The following is a 16,966-nucleotide window of genomic DNA, read 5'->3' on the forward strand; positions in this document are numbered from 1 at the left end:
GAGTGGGGGTGAGAGTGAAATGGAGAATGTCCCTCTGGGCCTGCTGACTCTGTTACAGAGTGCAGTTGATGTTGACTGTCTCCGGGGAAAGCAGGGGAGCGCTGATGGCGAGGGAGAGGAGACAGGGGCAAGTTAGGTGCCCTCCCTCCTGGCCCCGCCCCTCCCTTCTGGCTCCGTCCCCGCACGACCGGAAGTCCCACTGGAGGCATTTGCTTGAGTCCAAATCACAGCCAGAGGCTGACGAGCACGCGCTGGCTGAGCACCCAGGAGCTCCTTTGGTGCGAGACCAAGTCAGAAGGCTGCACTGGAGGGGGCGCCATAGGAATGGGCTGGGGTGGTCATTGCCCTGTGGCCAAGTCTCCGCCCCAGGTACCGCCTATGCCCAGCAGCTCGCTCTCTCGCTCTCTCTCTCTCTCTCTCTCTAATTCATTAATATAAAATTCATAAATATAAAATTCATATATATATAAAATCCCATGAGGTTATTATAACTGGCCCATTTCAGGGTGAGATGACCCAGGCACAGATGAGTTAAGCAGTAGCCCAGAGTCAGGGAGCTAATTAGAAAAACTTGTCTCCTTCACTGCTATGTATCAGCCCAGTATCCTCAGCGACTAAAACTGCGCCTAGCACACGGTAAGCGCTCAATAAAGGTTAGGCGAACAAACGAAGGAATCCACATCACTTCTACCATCAATATTTTATCTCTACATTTCAGGTGGGAAAACTGGGCCTCCACCTGGAGTCACAGGCCGCCTAAGTCCAGCCTCCCAGCCCGGATCGGTCCAATCATTCCTTTCCCTGCCTTAATGGGGGTGCGGCTTGCCCTGTTAGGGGTGGGGTCTGGCTCGGTGTGAGGAGGGACCAAGTTCTTTCTGTCTTCCTATTGGTGCTCCTCCATTTTGGGCGGGACCTCTCTAAACCTGTGTTCTCGATTTGCTGTCTCCCCGGTGACCCCTGACCTGGAAGCTCTCTGGGTAAAATGGCGGCGCCCAGAGTCACGACCGAGCCGGCTTGGAGTCCGCGGCTTGCCGCGTGAGTATGTAGATCGCCCGTGGGGAGGCAAGAGCAAACTGCTGGGTCCTGGGGTGGCCGGTTCTGGGTCGGCAGGACGGGAGCACAGCCCAGAGCGACCCAGCTGCAGGGCCAGGGCACCGTGACCTTTGGAGGTGCGGGGCGGGGACGTGCTGGAAAAAGCCGATCTCTGTATACTACCCTCCCCACGTCCCTAATCTCCTATTTTGCAGATGAGACAGCCGAGGCTCGGAGAGGTTAAGGGCCTCTCCCGAAGTCACGCCGGAAGTTGGCAGCTAGGCTGGAATTCGGACCCGCGTCTGTTTATCCCAAGGATCCCAGAATCCTGGCAGCCAGCCTCAGAGCTGCTGTAGGTACACCCCGCCACGGCGTTCAGATTTACAGATCATAGATGTTTTGTAGCAATTTAGCTCTTCTCCCCATTCAACTGATACTTGTTAGGCACCTGCTTTGTACCAGGCACTGTCCAGGTGCTGGAAACACAGCAATGAGGAAGAAAGACAAAAATCCCCTATCTCCTGGGGTAGCCAGACATTAAACAAGTCAGAAATGCAGGGAACAGGTGATTTCAGATGCTAAGAATTGTTAACAGTGCATTCATCAGGGTGATGGGTGCTTGGATTGGGAGTGGGGCTGTGGTCCAGGAAGCCCTCTCATTTGAACATAGACCTGCACGACCAGAGACAGCTATGGACGAATCTAGAAGAAATTTCCAAACAGGGGGAATAGCCAGTGCAAAGGCTCTGAGACTGGAATAAACTTAGCTTGTTTAACAGCCTAGCTAGAGCTGCAAGAGCTAGAGTGATAAGAGTTGAGTTTGGAGAGGTAGACCCTGTCTACACCCCACCACGGGGTTCAGACTTACAGATCTGAATATCTGTGTAATATAACACTAGTGATTTTTAGGCAGAGAACACTGAATTTAGTTTACATTTAAAAAAAGCTCCCTCTGGCCATGGCGGGGAGAACTGACCGGAGGGGAAGTTGGGTAGACCTTAAGGACAGAGATCATGGGATTGGGGTGGTGGCTTGCCGATGCAGAGAAATGGATGTATTTGGGACGGACTTGGACGTACTCATCAGAACTACTTGGTGGACTGAATGGGGCAATGAGGGACATAGCGGATGCAGAAATGACTTCTAGGTCTGTGGCCCGAATGACTAGGAATGGTGGTGTCATTCGCTAGGGTGGAGAGGAACACGTTTAAGCAGGGATATCACTTTGGAGCAGATTAAGTTGGAGATGGCTGGGTACATGCCAGAATGGCAGTTAGGTATGGGGGTTGGAGGTCAGGACTGGCAATAACTGTTTGGAATCCATCAGAACATAGATTGTCATTTTTCAGACTTTAACACACATAAGAGAAACCTGGACTCTTATTAAAATGTGGATTCTGACTCAGGAGATCTGGGTTAGGGCTGAGATTTTGCTTTTCTTTTTTTTTTTTTAATTTTTTTTTTTTAACATTTATTCATTTTTGAGACAGAGAGAGACAGAGCATGAATGGGGGAAGGTCAGAGAGAGAGGGAGACACAGAATCTGAAACAGGCTCCAGGCTCTGAGCTGTCAGCACAGAGCCCGACGCAGGGCTCGAACTCACAGACCACGAGATCATGACCTGAGCCGAAGTCGGACGTCCAACCTACTGAGACACCCAGGCGCCCCGAGATTTTGCTTTTCTAATGAGCTCCCAAATGATGATATTGATATAGCTGATCCCTGGAACACACTTTGAGTAGTGAAGATTCAGATTAAGGTCTCAATCTTAGCAGCATATTAGAGTCACCGGAGTGTTTTATTTATTTTATTTTTTATTTTAGAGAGAGAGAGCGTGAGCGGGTTGGGGATAGAGGGAGAGGGAGAGAGAGAGAGAGAGAACGAACCCCAGACAGGCTCCATGCTGAGTGCTCAGCGTGGAGCCCGGCTCGGCTGATCTATGACCCTGGGATCATGACCTGAGCTGAAGTCAAGAGCTGGGTGCTCAACCCACTGAGCCACCCAGGCGTCCCCATTGCTGTACTTTAAAATGCTGATGCCTACCTTTAGATTCTTTGATTTATTATATCTGGTGTATGGCCTGGGCATGGGAATTTTTAAAAGCCCCCAAGATGATTCTAATATGAACAAAGTTTGAGAACCATTAAAGCTGCCTACAGGAATACAGAGAAGAGGGGAACAAGTTGAAAGACACTTCAGGGTAGCAGACAGACAAATTCAGAATGTGGGACTCTTTGCAGTCTTAGTACTCAAAGTGTGGTCCCCACACCAGCAACATCAGCATCATTTGGAAGCTTGTTGGATGTACAGGATCTTTAGCTCTACGCCAGACTTGCTGAATCCAAATCTGCGTTTTAACAAGATCCTAAGTGATTCATCTACACATTCAAGTTTGCAGACATTGTAGCTTTAAAGAAGGAAGTGGGTCATGTCAAAAAGGTGGGAGGAGGGCCTCACCCATGATGTATGTTTCTGAGAAATTGAGCAAAATGAAGCCTTAAAAATAATCATTGGCTTTCATAAGTGCAAAATGCAAAAGGGGCCTTTACAAATGGTATTAGTGGAGTGGTTGGGGCAGCAGCCAAGTTGGAGAGAGTGAGGAAGCATAATGTGTATACACCTCTTGGGAGAAACTTTACTGTAAAGGGAGCAGACATATGGAGCAGAGGCTGGAGGGAGTCTTCAGGTCAAAATGGGAGATGTTAGAGAAAGTTTAAATGGTGATAAGAATGATCCAGACATTTCCCATCTCATTTTATGAGGTCAGCATTATCCTGATACCAAATCAAACAGACACTAAAAACTACAGACCACTATCTCTTACGAATATGGATGTAAAAATCCTCAACAAAATAACAAGCAAACCAAATTTTAGCAACATATAAAAAGTATTATATACCATGATCAAGTGGAATTTATCCCATAAAAGCAAGATTAGTTTAAAATCTGAAAATCAGTTAATGAAATATACCATATTAATAAAATAAAAGATAAAAACTACATGATTATTTCAGTAGACGCAACAAAACATACTTCACAAAATCCAGTATCCTTTCTTTTTTTTTTTTTTTTAATTTTTTTTTTAATGTTTATTTATTTTTGAGACAGAGAGAGACAGAGCATGAACAGGGGAGGGTCAGAAAGAGAGGGAGACACAGAATCTGAAACAGGCTCCGGGCTCTGAGCTGTCAGCACAGAGCCCGATGCGGGGCTCGAACCCACGGACCGCGAGATCATGACCTGGGCTGAAGTCAGACGCTCAACCGACTGAGCCACCCAGGCGCCCCAATCCAGTATCCTTTCTGATAGAAGCATTCAACATCTGGGTATAGAAGGGAATTTCTTCAACCTTATGAAGGCCATGTATGAAAAACAGACAGCTCACATCATACTTAATGATAAAAGACTGGACACTTTTCCCCTGAGATCAAGAATAAGAAAAGGATGTCCACTCTTGTCACTTCCATTCAACATTGTACTGGAGGTTCCAGCAAGGGCACTTGAGAAAGGAAAAGAAGTAAAAGATACCCAGTTTGGAAAGGAAGAGATAAAACTATACTTGCTGATGATGTGATCTTGTATATAGAAAAGAATCCAATAAAAAGCTATTGGGACTAATAAGTGAGTTCAACAAGGTTGTAGGATAGATCAACATATAAAAATAGTATGCCAATATAGACATACATATAGTGCCATACTGGCACTGAATAGTGTGGAAATGAAATTAAGAAAATAATCTCATGCGTAATAGCTTCATAAAGAATGAAATATGAATAAATTTAACAAAGTAAATAAAAGACACGTACAGTGAAAACTATAAAACACTGTTGAAAGAAATTAAAGATGATCTAAATAAGTGGAGAGGTATCCCATGTTCATGGATCAGAAGACTTAATATTATTAAGATACCAGTATTCCCTAAACTGATCTGTAGACTCAATACAATTCCTATCAGAATCCCTCTGACTTTTTGCAGTCATTGACAGCTGATTCTAAAATGTATATGTAATTGCAAGGGACCCAGAATAGCCAAAACAACTTTGTAAAAAAAAAAAAAAAAAGTACAAAGTTGAAGGACTTACACTTCCTGATTTTAAAACTTACAAACTATAATAAAACAGTGTAGTGCTGGCTTAAGACTCAATATAGATCAATAGAATTGGGAGCCCAGAATTAAACCCTTACATTTATGGTCAATTGATTTTCAGCAAGAATGCCAAGACAAAAAGTACACTTACCACGATGAGCATTGAGTAATGTATAGAATTGTAGAATCACTATATTGTACAGCTGAAATGAATATAACACTGTATGTTAACTATACTGGACTTAAAATTTTAGAACTTAATTTAAAAAAGAAAAAGAATGCCAAGACCCAGAAATACAGAAAGAATAGTCTCTTCAACAAATAGTACTAGGGCAACTGGATATCCACATGAAATGAACCCCTTTTTCACACCATACAGAAAAATTAATTCAAGGTGGATCCCAGGACTAAATGTAAGAGCTAAAACTATTAAACTCTTAGAGAAAACATGGGAGTAAATCTTCATGACCTTGGGCTAGGCAGTGGGTTTTTTTTGTTTGTTTTTTGTTTTAATTTAGTGGGGTTTTTTTTTAACGTTTATTCATTTTTGAGAGACAGAGAATGAGCAGGGAAGGGGCAGAGAGAGGGAGACACAGAATCTGAAGCAGCTCCAGGCTCTGAGCTGTCAGCACAGAGCCCAATGTGGGACTCAAACTCAAGAACTGCGAGAGTATGACCTGGGCTGAAGTCGGACGCTCAACCGACTGAACCCCCCAGGCACTCCTTAATTTAGTGGTTTTTTAGATATAACATCAAGATCACAGCTATAAAAGAAAAACATAAATTGGACATCATTGGAATAAAAACTTGTCCTGCAAACAATAACATCAAGAAAGTGAAAAGTAGTCTAATGAATGGGAGAAAGTATTTGTAAAACACAAGGGTCTAGTATTCAGAATATATAAAGAACTCTTACAACTCAATAATAAAAAGATAAGTAACCCAATTTTTTAAATGTACAAAGGATCTAAATAGACATTTCTCCAAAGAAGATACGCATCGGCCAATAAGGGCATGAGAGAATGTTCAACATCGCTTTTTAAGGAAGTGCAAATCCAACCATGAGATATCACTTCACATTCACTAGTGTGTCTGTAATCAAAAAGACAACAAGAATTGGCAGGGATGTGGAGAAATTGGAACTCTTACATATTGCTCATAAGAATGTAAAATGATGCAGCCACTTTAGAAAATCGTTTGGCGGGTGTGCCTGGCTGTCAGTTGGTAGAGCATGCACCTCTTGATGTGGGGTTGTGAGTTCAAGTCCCACATTGGGTGTGGAACCAGTTTAAAGAATTAAAATGAAAAAATAAAACAGTTTGGTAGTTCCTCAAAATGTTAGAATTAACCATATGTCTCAGCAATTTGACTTCTGTGTATCTACCCAAGAGACGTGTAAACACTTTTTCACACAAAACTTCCACCCAAGTGTTCATAGCAGCATTAGTCCTAATAGTCAAAAAGTCAAAACAACCCCAACTATCCACCAACTGAGGAATAGATAAATAAAACATGGCTATATCTGTATAATGGAATTTTTTGACAAAACAAATGAAGTCTGTTACATGCTACGACATGGTTAGCCTTAAACACATGCTAAGTGAAAGAAGTCAGCCACAAAAGAGCATGCGTCGTATTGTACAAACTACCCGGAATAGGCAAATTATAGAAACAGTAAGGTTAGTGCTTGCCTGGGGTTGAGTAATGAGGGGAAATAAGAGAGACTGCCGATTGGGTATAGGTTTTCTTTTTGGGGTGACAAGAATGGTGTAAAATTAGATTGCAGTGGTGATTGTACAACTCTGAATGTACTAAAAAAAAACCATTGAATTTTACACTTGAAAAGGCTGAACTACATGATACGTGAATAAAGCTGTTAAAAAGAAAGAGTGATCCAGTAGGGAGGCAGGCCATGGCAGGAACAGATTCCTCAAGGCAGTGAAAGGTTTAGCCCAAGAAAATCGGGACGCTTGATCGTAACAGCCATTGTAAGTCCGTGCGGTGGATGAAGAAACCAGTGGGGCTGGTGAGTTGGCCATGCAGTCTGGAACACGGCCACAGCCCAGAAGGGGTCTCCTCTCCATTAGTTGGCTGATGCTGTCTTTTCTCTGTCTCGGCCAGGTGGTTGTCTGACAAGTGGAGGCAATGAGCTGGGCCCAAGCCATCCTGCTGGCCCGGGGCCTCTCTCGGGGCTGCGGAGTCATCTGCGGGGCCACCGTCACGGGACCCCCCTTCTCTCAGGTAACCACCAGCTGAACAGTCGTCTGCTCACCCCGGCTGGCCTCTCTGCTCTGAGGGCCAGTTGACCCCGCCTTAATTCACTTTAAGAAGGGCTGGTGCCCATGCGGGTAAGGGAGTTGAATTTGGAAATAAGGATTTGTGAGCTAAGTAGATGTGGGTGGTGACTGTGGGTAACCCCTGTATCCACTTGTTGAGATTTGGGCAGAAACTTGAACTTCCATCCCTTCCCGGGGTGACCAGATGGCCCAAGCCAGTCAATGGGCATAGATGGCTACCACAGCGATGGCGGCCGCCGACCTTGTTCTGTTGTGCTTCACAAACAATGCGGTTTTGGGTTTTGTTTGTTTGTTTTTACAAATTGAGGGTTTGTGGCGACCCCGTGTCGAGCAAGCCTGTTGGTGCCGTTGTCCGGCAGCATTTGCTCACTTTGTTCTCGGTGTCCTGTTTTGGTAATTCTTGCAGTACTCCAGACTTACTCATCATTATCCTATTTGATCTGGGATCAGTGATAGCGACTTGCCGGAAGCTCAGGCGCTGGTTAGCATTTTTTAGCAATAAAGTATTTTTTATTTAAGGTACGTGCATTTTTTTCAGACTTAGTGGTATTGCACACTTTATAGGCGACTGTGTAGTGTAAACATAACTTTCGTGTGCACCGGGAAGCCAAAAAATTGATTTGGCTCCTATTATTGTGACGCTTGCTTGATTGCTGTAGTCTGGAACTAAACCATCGATATCTCCGAGCTATGCCTGTACCTCCCTTACCGAGCACTTCCTCTGGGCCAGGCCGCGTGCTATGCTTTTTGTTATGCTTTTATCTCATTGGTACTGTCTCCCCTTCTTTTGGCCATTCTAGAGGTTCCTTTCAATGTTTATTTATTTTTGAGAGAGAGGGATAGAGCATGAGCCAGGGAAGGTCAGAGAGAGAGGGAGACACAGAAACAGAAGCAGGCTCCAGGCTCTGAGCTGTCAGCCCCGAGCCCGACGCGGGGCTCGAACCCACCAACCGTGTGACCCAAGCTGAAGTCAGATGCCTAACCGACTGAGCCACCCAGGTGCCCCGCTTCCTTTCTGATTTAAAAAAAAAATTTTTTTTTAATGTGTTTATTTATTTTTGAGACAGAGAGAGACAGAGCATGAGCGGGGGAGGGGCAGAGAGCGAGGGAGAGAGAGTATCCCAAGCAGGCTCCATGCCGTCAGCGAGGAGCCTGCCACTGGGCTCGATCTCCCAAATCGTGAGATCATGACCCGAGCCGAAATCAAGAGTCAGACCCTTAACCGACTGAGCCCCTTAGGCGCCCCTCGCCATATATTTTTAAAGATGCCGTATGTATAACCATTGTAATTTAAACATTCAATTCCGTTTCAAGTCAGAAATTTGGTGGTGTTGCCATCCACACATGGGTTAGCGAACATTTTTGTACTGAGGCAGTAAGTATTTTTGGCCTTGCAAGCCACACGGTCTCTGTTAGAACTACCTGGCTCTGCCCCTGTAGCACAAACACAGCCCCAGACTAGACGTAATAAATGTGCGTGGCTGTATTCTAATCCACCTTTAGTGACGAAAGCAGGCAATTGGCCATATTGGCCCCACAGGCTGTAGTTTGCTGTCTTACGTTGCGGAGGGATCTCCCCTGTCCCCAGTAGCCTCCATTCTTCACTCTGGGGAACAAGATCTTCTTGACCCAAGAGAAACACCATCATAACAGAAGGGGAAGCCGAGGCCTGAGCAGTAAAGCGGGATGTGGTCATAACCTAGCAGAGGACAGGCAAGCCAAGATTCCTGCCGACTCCAAGATCCGCCTTTTCTCTTTTAAGTTTTTGAAAGCTATCTTTTGAATAGACAATACGGCTAGTTACAGCGGGCAATTTGGTTCAACATTCAAAAGGTTCCGGGGCGCCTGGGTGGGTCAGTCAGTTGAGCGTCCGACTTCAGCTCAGGTCATGATCTCGCAGCCTGTGAGTTCGAGGCCCGCATCGGGCTCTGTGCTGATGGCTCAGAGCCTAGAGCCTGCTTCGGATTCTATGTCTCCCTCTCTCTCTGCCCCTCTCCCGCTCATGCTCTGTCTCTCTCTTTGTTATAAATAAATAAACATTTTTTAAAAAATGTTTTTAAAAAAATGTTTTTTTAAAAAAAGGTTTTTTTAATGAAAAAAAAAAGTTCTAAGGCTACACCATGACCCCACTTAGCTCCCCTCTCTCACGAGGCAAGAGATGTTCCCCACTTCACGCATTCCCTTCCAGATATATTTCACAGGAGCAAAAAAATTATATACATACAGTTGATTCTCATTATCCACCGGGGTTATGTTTGACAAAGTGGCTGCATACACTGAACTAGTACATACTGAACTGTCGCCTCCAGGGAAATGTGGGGTCGGTTCTTGCGAGCCTCTGCTCACAGTTTCATCAGCGAGTCAGTATCTTGTTGGATGTGCGTTTCTGTTTAAAGACATCTTATTTAATATATATTGTTGGCTCATTAACGTTGAACTCACCGCCGACAGAACTATAACTCAAGCCTGAAGGTAGCTTATCTACCACACGGTATTTTCTCTGTAAGGAACAGCAGAGCCTTCTTGCCTGTAGGAAACGCTGGACGGCCCGTCAGTACTATGCGTGGGGGCCATTTTCAACCGCAACAGCACCGACCAGAAGATGTGGAAAGTGTGCACTAAGTAAATCTCTAACAGGACGCTTGTCGAGAATACAAGGGCTGAATCCAGAAGGCTGAGCGTCACCTTATTCCATCTCAGCTGGGAATGAACGGGCTTGGGTGACTCAGATTTCTCACTGCACAGCCTGTGTCTGTGAATGACCAGGAAAGTGCTCAGAGTATCGGCGTTGGGATTGCAAATCAATGTAGCAAGCAGGCAAATTTCCAAATACGGAATCCACAACTAAGGAAGATCCCTTGTGTGTCAGTGGGTGAGGCTTCTTTATACCTGTGGGACCCTACTGAACGCACCAGTTCACACATTGCTTGCTTTGCTTTCATAATATATACCCTGGGGCTCGTTCTGGGTCACACAAGACCCTCCTCAGTGTGTCTGACAGACGCAGGCGCCCCTCGTCCAGGTTCACGGCCATTTGCTTAACCATTTCCTTGCTGATGCGCGGCGGGGCCGCTTTCCCCTGCTACGGTGGACAGACAAAAGTCATTGGGCACAGGTTGGTGGGTAGCTGTAGGATTTAAAAACCAGACGCAGGATCGCTGTATCCGAGGGTGTGTGTTTGTTATCCTGGCGAATATTGCCGAGCTGCCTCCGTGGGGGTTTTACCATTGTTTTCTCACACTTCGTAATGGTGCCTGATCTTGGACTTGTTACCACAGCACCACACAGGCCTCCGAGGCCCTGAGGGATGCCTGCTGGCACCTTTCCCAGGAAAGAGCCGGCCCGGCAGTCCCCCAGGGGCCCTGGGAGGGGCCAGATTCCAGCGGCGGTTTCTCTGTCCCCAGGTGTCCCTCCAGGCCCCGCGGGGTCTCCACTGCAGCGCAGCCACCCACAGCTCTGACTCCTGGCTGGTCCCTCCCCCACCTAAGCCCCCAAGGGGACCCACCAGGGCCCTGGCACCCCACGAGGAGCTGTTTAGGCGGGCACCAGATGGGGCACAGGACAAGGCGAACTTTGTGCGGGCCGTGCAGACCTTCGGGCAGCATAACGTGCACAAGCGGGGCCACGTCGACTTCATCTACCTGGCCCTGCGCAAGATGCGGGAGTACGGCGTCGAGCGGGACCTGGCCGTCTACAACCTGCTGCTCGACGTCTTTCCCAAGGAGGTCTTCCGGCCTCGAAGCGTCTTCCAGAGAATCTTCATCCACTACCCACGGCAGCAGGAGTGCGGGATTGCTGTCCTGGAACAGATGGAGAACCATGGTGAGGCCAGCAGGCCCAGGGGCGGGCAGTGGGCTCTCCCCCCAGGACGTGGGCCCCTCCGTCGCTCCATGGCTCCAACTTGCCTTTCCTCGGTCTGTTTTGCTGGCTCGCGCCCCCTCCCCCCTCCCTCAATCTCTCCTCTGTCTCTGGTCTCTTTCCTCTTTCATCTCTCCCTCTGACCTTTCCTTTAAATTCTGATTCTTTTCTCCCTCACCGTCATCAATTCCTTGACTAAATTCTTCCTGTCTCTGGTTCTTTCCATCTGGCCCTCCTCATGATTCCCTCTTGGTCCCGGCTCTTCTGGCCCTCTCCGTCTCCCATGTCTCTGTCTCCCCTTCTCCCTCCTGCCCCCTCCCTGAGGCCCTGCCTGCTTCTGTCCGACACAGGGGTGATGCCCAACAAGGAGACCGAGTTCCTACTGATTCAGATATTTGGACGTAAAAGTTACCCCATGCTCAAGTTCGTGCGCATGAAGCTGTGGTTCTCCCGCTTCAAGAATATCAACCCCTTCCCACTGCCCCGGGACCTGCCCCAGGACCCCGTGGACCTGGCCAAGTTGGGCCTGCGGCACATGGAGCCCAACCTCAGCGCCAGGGTCACCATTTACCAGGTATCCACCCCTGTTCGCACCCTGGGCCACAGCCGCGGGCTGAGCCTTGCTAGATTCCCGTGGCCCTCACTCCTCCCGGCGGCTTGACCTCTGACCTCTTCTCCCGCCCCTCTCCCCCTACTGTCTGTATTCTGGGCATCTGGCTTCCTTTCTGCTAGTTTTCTTCTCAGGCTTTTGTGCTCACCCTTCTTTCTGCCAGGGACACTTGTCCCCAGGACTTCATGTTCTTCAGGTCTCGGCTCTGCTGTCCCTTCCTCAGGATCCCCTTCCTGACCACCCTAGCAGAGGCACACTCATTCACCACGACTCAGTTTCCCCTGTGTCTCTTAAGGCTCAGCACAGGGTCCGGCACAAAGCTGAGCTCAGCAGGTGTTTGCCGAATGACTGAATGAAATAGTCCACACACACACACACACACACACACACACACACACACACACACACACCAGTGTTCTAGGGGCCCCACTCATGCCAGACCACATGGGGGGATCCTGTGGTCCTGAAGGCTGACCCCAGGTAGCAGATAGTTTCTCTCAGAGCTGCTGGTTCTGAGATGGAGAAGCACTGGGGGCTCTGGGAGCCCAGAAAGGGCAAGGAGCACGGAGGGCTTCCTGGAGGACGTGACGGTGAGCTGCACTCAGGCAGGACAGAAGAGACAAGGAGAGCATTCTGGGCAGAGGGAGCAGCCTGGGCTGGGGTTCAGAGGGCAGCTGGAATTGCTGGAGATGTAGAAAGAGCTTCCTTTGGCCAGTGCGGGAGGTCGGGGTTGGGGAGAAGAGACCAGGAGGGCACCAAGTTAAAGAGCGTGGTTTGGACCTGTTGGTGAAGAGGGAGCCACATAGAAGTTTTAAGAAGAGGAAGGATGGGGTGGGAGCTCTGTTCTGGAAGGAGTTTCTGTTTTGAAAGCATCCTCTGGTGCTTGGCCACATGGGTGTTGAATGGGGGCTGGGTGGGGCTGGGTGGGCAGAGGACCGAGTTAATAGAGTGGGTGATGGGGTGTCCGGGTGAGAAAGGACAGAGACTTGGCCTGGAGCATATTCCAGAGGAAAGGTATTCTTTAACTTACGTCTTCCTTTTGAAAAGTAAAGCTTTAGAACCCAAGTGGTACTCGAGAACACAGGATGAAGAGTTCTCCCACGGCCTGGTCCCCAGTCCCCACTCTCCTTCCCCGGAGGTGACCACATCTGTGTCTCCTTCCAAAGAGATTCTGTGCATTTGCAAGCCGATCTAGCCTTTGTATTTATTCTTTTCTCCCCCTAATTATGAAAAGCACGTACAGAAGGGTTGAAAACATGGTAAAATGATCACCAACACTGCCTAGATCTCAAATGGGAACGATCCAAGCTCCATCAAGAGGGAATTGTCTACATAGATCATAACACCTCAGTCAGGTTGGTTAAAAAAAAAAACAAAAAAAAAAACACGAGTGAAAGGCTGAAGTATGTTCAGTGGTCCAGTTAACTCCCTTCAGCATGAGAAGAGAGAGGAAATAAAAGTTCATACATCGATTTGCCTATTTTCACATAAATAATGCCAAGATAAGTCTGAAATGGGTAGAAATCATTATCTCTGGGCAGGTAGAGGAGATGGGGTAGAGAGAACAGGAGTGGAAGAGAGACATCTGTTTAAAATGGATCGACATTTCAACTATGTAAATGTTTTAGTGTATTTTTTTTTAACGTTTATGTATTTTTGAGAGAGAGACACAAAGCACGAGCGGGGGAAGGGCAGAGAGAGAGGGAGACACAGAATCCGAAGCAGGCTCCGGGCTCTGAGCCGTCAGCCCAGAGCCCGATGTGGGGCCCGAACCCACGAACCGTGAGATCATGACCTGAAGGGAAGTCAGACGCTTAACTGACTGAACCACCCAGGCACCCCGATGTTTTAGAGTATTTAAAACAAAATCAAAGAAATGGGGAGGAGGGGGAACCACCATACTGGCAACAAACAGAAACAAAAGGGATCGGACGAAACATCTCCTTGATGGCAGAACCACTGAGACAAAAAGTTCTTCTGAGTCAGTCATCCAACTGCCCATCCTCTGTGGCATCTATTCTAAGAACACACAAATCTGTAGAGAAATCCCAAGCTTAAGTCCCACAGCGTTATGGTTAGCAGTAATATCCAAACTGTGTATTTTGATGGATAAGTAAAGGTGCTACTGTTGACAGGAACCAAGATTTTTAGTGTGCGAGAAAAAGAAAAATATACAATCAAAATGCTAAAGAAAGAAGAAACACGTGTGAAATTTAAAATGAAAAATCCATATTAAAAAACCAGACTAATTATATTTTTCAGTAAAAAGGCCCAGGAGCAAAAACATACACTGTGTCTCCCTCCCTCCCCTTCACCCCGCTCCTCCCCCAAAAACTTCTGCTTTAAAAATGTTTCTCTGGAGCACTGGAGTGGCTCAGTCAGTTAAGCCTCCGACTCTTGGTTTCGGCTTAGATCATGATCTCACAGTTGTGAGTTCAAGCCCCACGTAGGGATCTGTGCTGGCCGTGCTTGGAATTCTCTCCCTCTCTTTCTGCCCCTCCCAACTCATACTGTCTCAGTCTCTCCCAAAATAGATAAACAAACATAAAAAAAAAAAAAAAGTTTCTCCAATGAAGCAGCATTCTACCCGTGTTCTGCACCTTGCCTTTTGCTGTTTTTATTTAAGAATATGGCTGGGAGCTTGTTCTATGTCCATACCTATTGATTCACCTCTGTTCTTTTTAATTTGAAAGGATGGATGATATGTGTTGCAATAGTTGTAAGCTCTCAGACATTTCAATCAAAGAATAGATGCTTTTTTTTTTTTTTTTTTTTTAAGTTTACTTTTTGAGAGAGAGAATGTGCGCACGCGCCCAGGTGCATGTGAGTGGGGGAGGGGCAGAGAGAGAAGGGAAGACCCCAAAGCAGGGCTCGAACTCAAGAACCATGAAATCATGACCTGAGCTGAAATCAAGTCAGGTGGTCGGTGGGACTGAGTTACCCAGGCACCCCAAGATGCGTTGTTTTGTTTTGTTTTTTTAATTAAATTTCATCTGGTTTTTTGAATCACGGCAGTATGTAAAATCAAAAAGATATAAAAGGGATTTCCTTTCCTCCCACTTTTCTGCAGAGGCAAACCCTGATTTGCTTCCTGTGTCTCCTCAGGAGCACACTGTGCATGTGAAATTGTTTTTCTCTTTAAACCGTCACAAGCACAGAGCCCTTAGTACGTGCCGGGCCCCGTTCTCAGCATTTTGGGACCTTCCGAATTAAGTGCTGTCACCCCCATTTTGCATCTGGAGAAACGGAAGCATCCAGGTACGTTGGCTGAGCCACAGTCACACAGCCTGCGGCAGAGTGGATTTTAGCGCAGGTAGGCGGGCGCCAGGGTCCCCTCTGTGTGCCCGTCTTCAACGTCAGCGGCTCTTGCCAAAGTGGATAGAAATGAAGGAGGGGCGGGCTTGGCTCGACGGGTAGGAGGCTGAGAGGAGCCCTGAATTTGCCGGGACCTCCCGCTCCCCGTTTCTCTCCCCAGCTCCCCCGTAGGGGCTGGGCCCACAAGCTCCCTTCCGCCCCTGCTCCTCCTTGCAGATGCCTTCTGCCAAAGACTCCACAGGTGCGGCAGATGCCACTGAGTCCCACATCGTAGGTAAGGCTCTGGCCTGGGGTGGCTGGGTTCTCCCCAGGCCTGCTGGGTGGGCTCCGCGGGCCTTCGGGTAGAGCCCCTCAGCCAGGGCTCCCTGGGCACGTGTGTCTCCATACCAGGCATCCAGACTCCTGATCAGCAGGCTGCCCTGGCCCACCACAACCCAGCCCGGCCTATCTTCGTCGAGGGCCCCTTCTCCCTGTGGCTCCGAGACAAATGTGTCTATTATCACATCCTCAGAGCTGACTTGCTGCCCCCGGAGGAGAGGGTGAGAGCCCAAAGCCTGAGTGGGGGGCATGAGCGTGTGTGAGGTGGGGGTGGGCTGGCACCACCCTGAGGGCTCGTGTGAGATCTCAGAGGTGCGGGGGGGGGGGGGGGGGAAGGGGAAGGGAGGGATAGCCCCTGGTGTGGGGGGATAGGCTTCAGCTGGCTGCGAGATCCTGGGCCTCTGACTGCCTGCACCCCCTTCCCCGGGTAGGAAGCGGAGGAAATTCCAGAGGAATGGAATCTCTACTACCCGATGCAGCTGGACCTGGACTATGGGAGGAGCGGCTGGGATGACTACGAGTTTGACATCCATAAAGGTAAAACCGGGATGGGCACCAAACACCAGCTGAGGTGAGGCCTCTGGGGTGGAAGGCTGGCACCCAGGCTGAGACCTAGCCCAGTCGCCACATGCAGACCCAGCAGATGCCCAAGTACGCGCACACACACACACACACACACACACACACACACACACCTCACTCCCCAGGGGCTCCAGGCCTGTCAGCCCTGGGTCATGGAACACCTCTGTGCTGGCTACCGAGTGTGACCAGGACAGGCTCAGTCCTTGCCCTTAGGCAGCTCTGGCCAGTGGGGGAACAGGCAAGTCAAGTTATATTCTTGGGGCCTAAGGGGAGGAGCACCAGGCTTCAGGTGGGGTGTGGGGAGGACTTCCTGGTGGAATGTCAAAGAACCAGGATGCATCACTTAGGTGAAGCATGGGATTGGCAGTCTAGACAGAGGGGATATCTTGTGCAAAGGCTTGGATGCGCAAGAAACATCCGCCTGTGGCCCGGAAGGGGTGCAGGCACGGGGGGCGCTGCTCCAATCCCCACGGCACAAACTCTGAGCGCCTGTTTCTCCCAACAGTGGAGGAAGGCCCTGTCTTCGCCATATGCGTGGCGGGTGCCCACGACCAGGCCACGCTGGCCAGGTGGATCCAGGGCTTGCAGGAGACCAACCCAGGCCTGGCCCAGATCCCCGTGGTCTTCCGCCTGGCGGGGTCCACCGGGGAGCTCCTGGCGACCCCCTCAGGACTGGAGGAGCCGCCCCCGCCCCCACCAGAGGGCCAGGAAGAAGAGGAAAACAATCAGCAGCGACAGCAGCAGGGACAGAGCTGAGGCTGATTGGTCACCAGCACAAACTGTGGACTAGTGTAATAGCATGAGGTGCCCTTTGAATGTACAGCAAATAAAAGTTTTCCGGCTCGGGGCGGCCTTCTCTCTTCTCT

General features: G+C 48.6%; 1 protein-coding gene across 4 annotated transcripts; it reads left to right on the forward strand.

Moving 5' to 3' along the window:
* The first annotated feature begins 906 nt into the window (after positions 1–906).
* ECSIT (ECSIT signaling integrator) lies at positions 907–16,949 on the forward strand. 4 transcript variants are annotated; one of them, XM_086699015.1, is made up of 9 exons: positions 907–1,035; positions 1,248–1,388; positions 7,242–7,361; positions 10,822–11,239; positions 11,626–11,849; positions 15,417–15,474; positions 15,591–15,739; positions 15,950–16,055; positions 16,606–16,949. In XM_086699015.1, the coding sequence occupies exons 3-9, from the start codon at positions 7,266–7,268 to the stop codon at positions 16,854–16,856; spliced, it is 1,302 nt and encodes a 433-aa protein (XP_086555141.1). In that variant the 5' UTR covers positions 907–1,035; positions 1,248–1,388; positions 7,242–7,265; the 3' UTR covers positions 16,857–16,949. The 4 variants fall into 4 exon arrangements, with proteins under 4 accessions (XP_086555141.1, XP_086555139.1, XP_086555142.1 ...); XM_086699013.1 differs by having other exon boundaries at positions 1,248–1,384; XM_086699014.1 differs by having other exon boundaries at positions 959–1,039; positions 1,248–1,384.
* Positions 16,950–16,966: the final 17 nt, after the last annotated feature.

Source organism: Puma concolor, chromosome A2 (genome assembly GCF_028749965.1).
Source record: "Puma concolor isolate L17-30 chromosome A2, mPumCon1.1.hap2, whole genome shotgun sequence".
Lineage (NCBI taxonomy): Eukaryota > Metazoa > Chordata > Mammalia > Carnivora > Felidae > Puma > Puma concolor.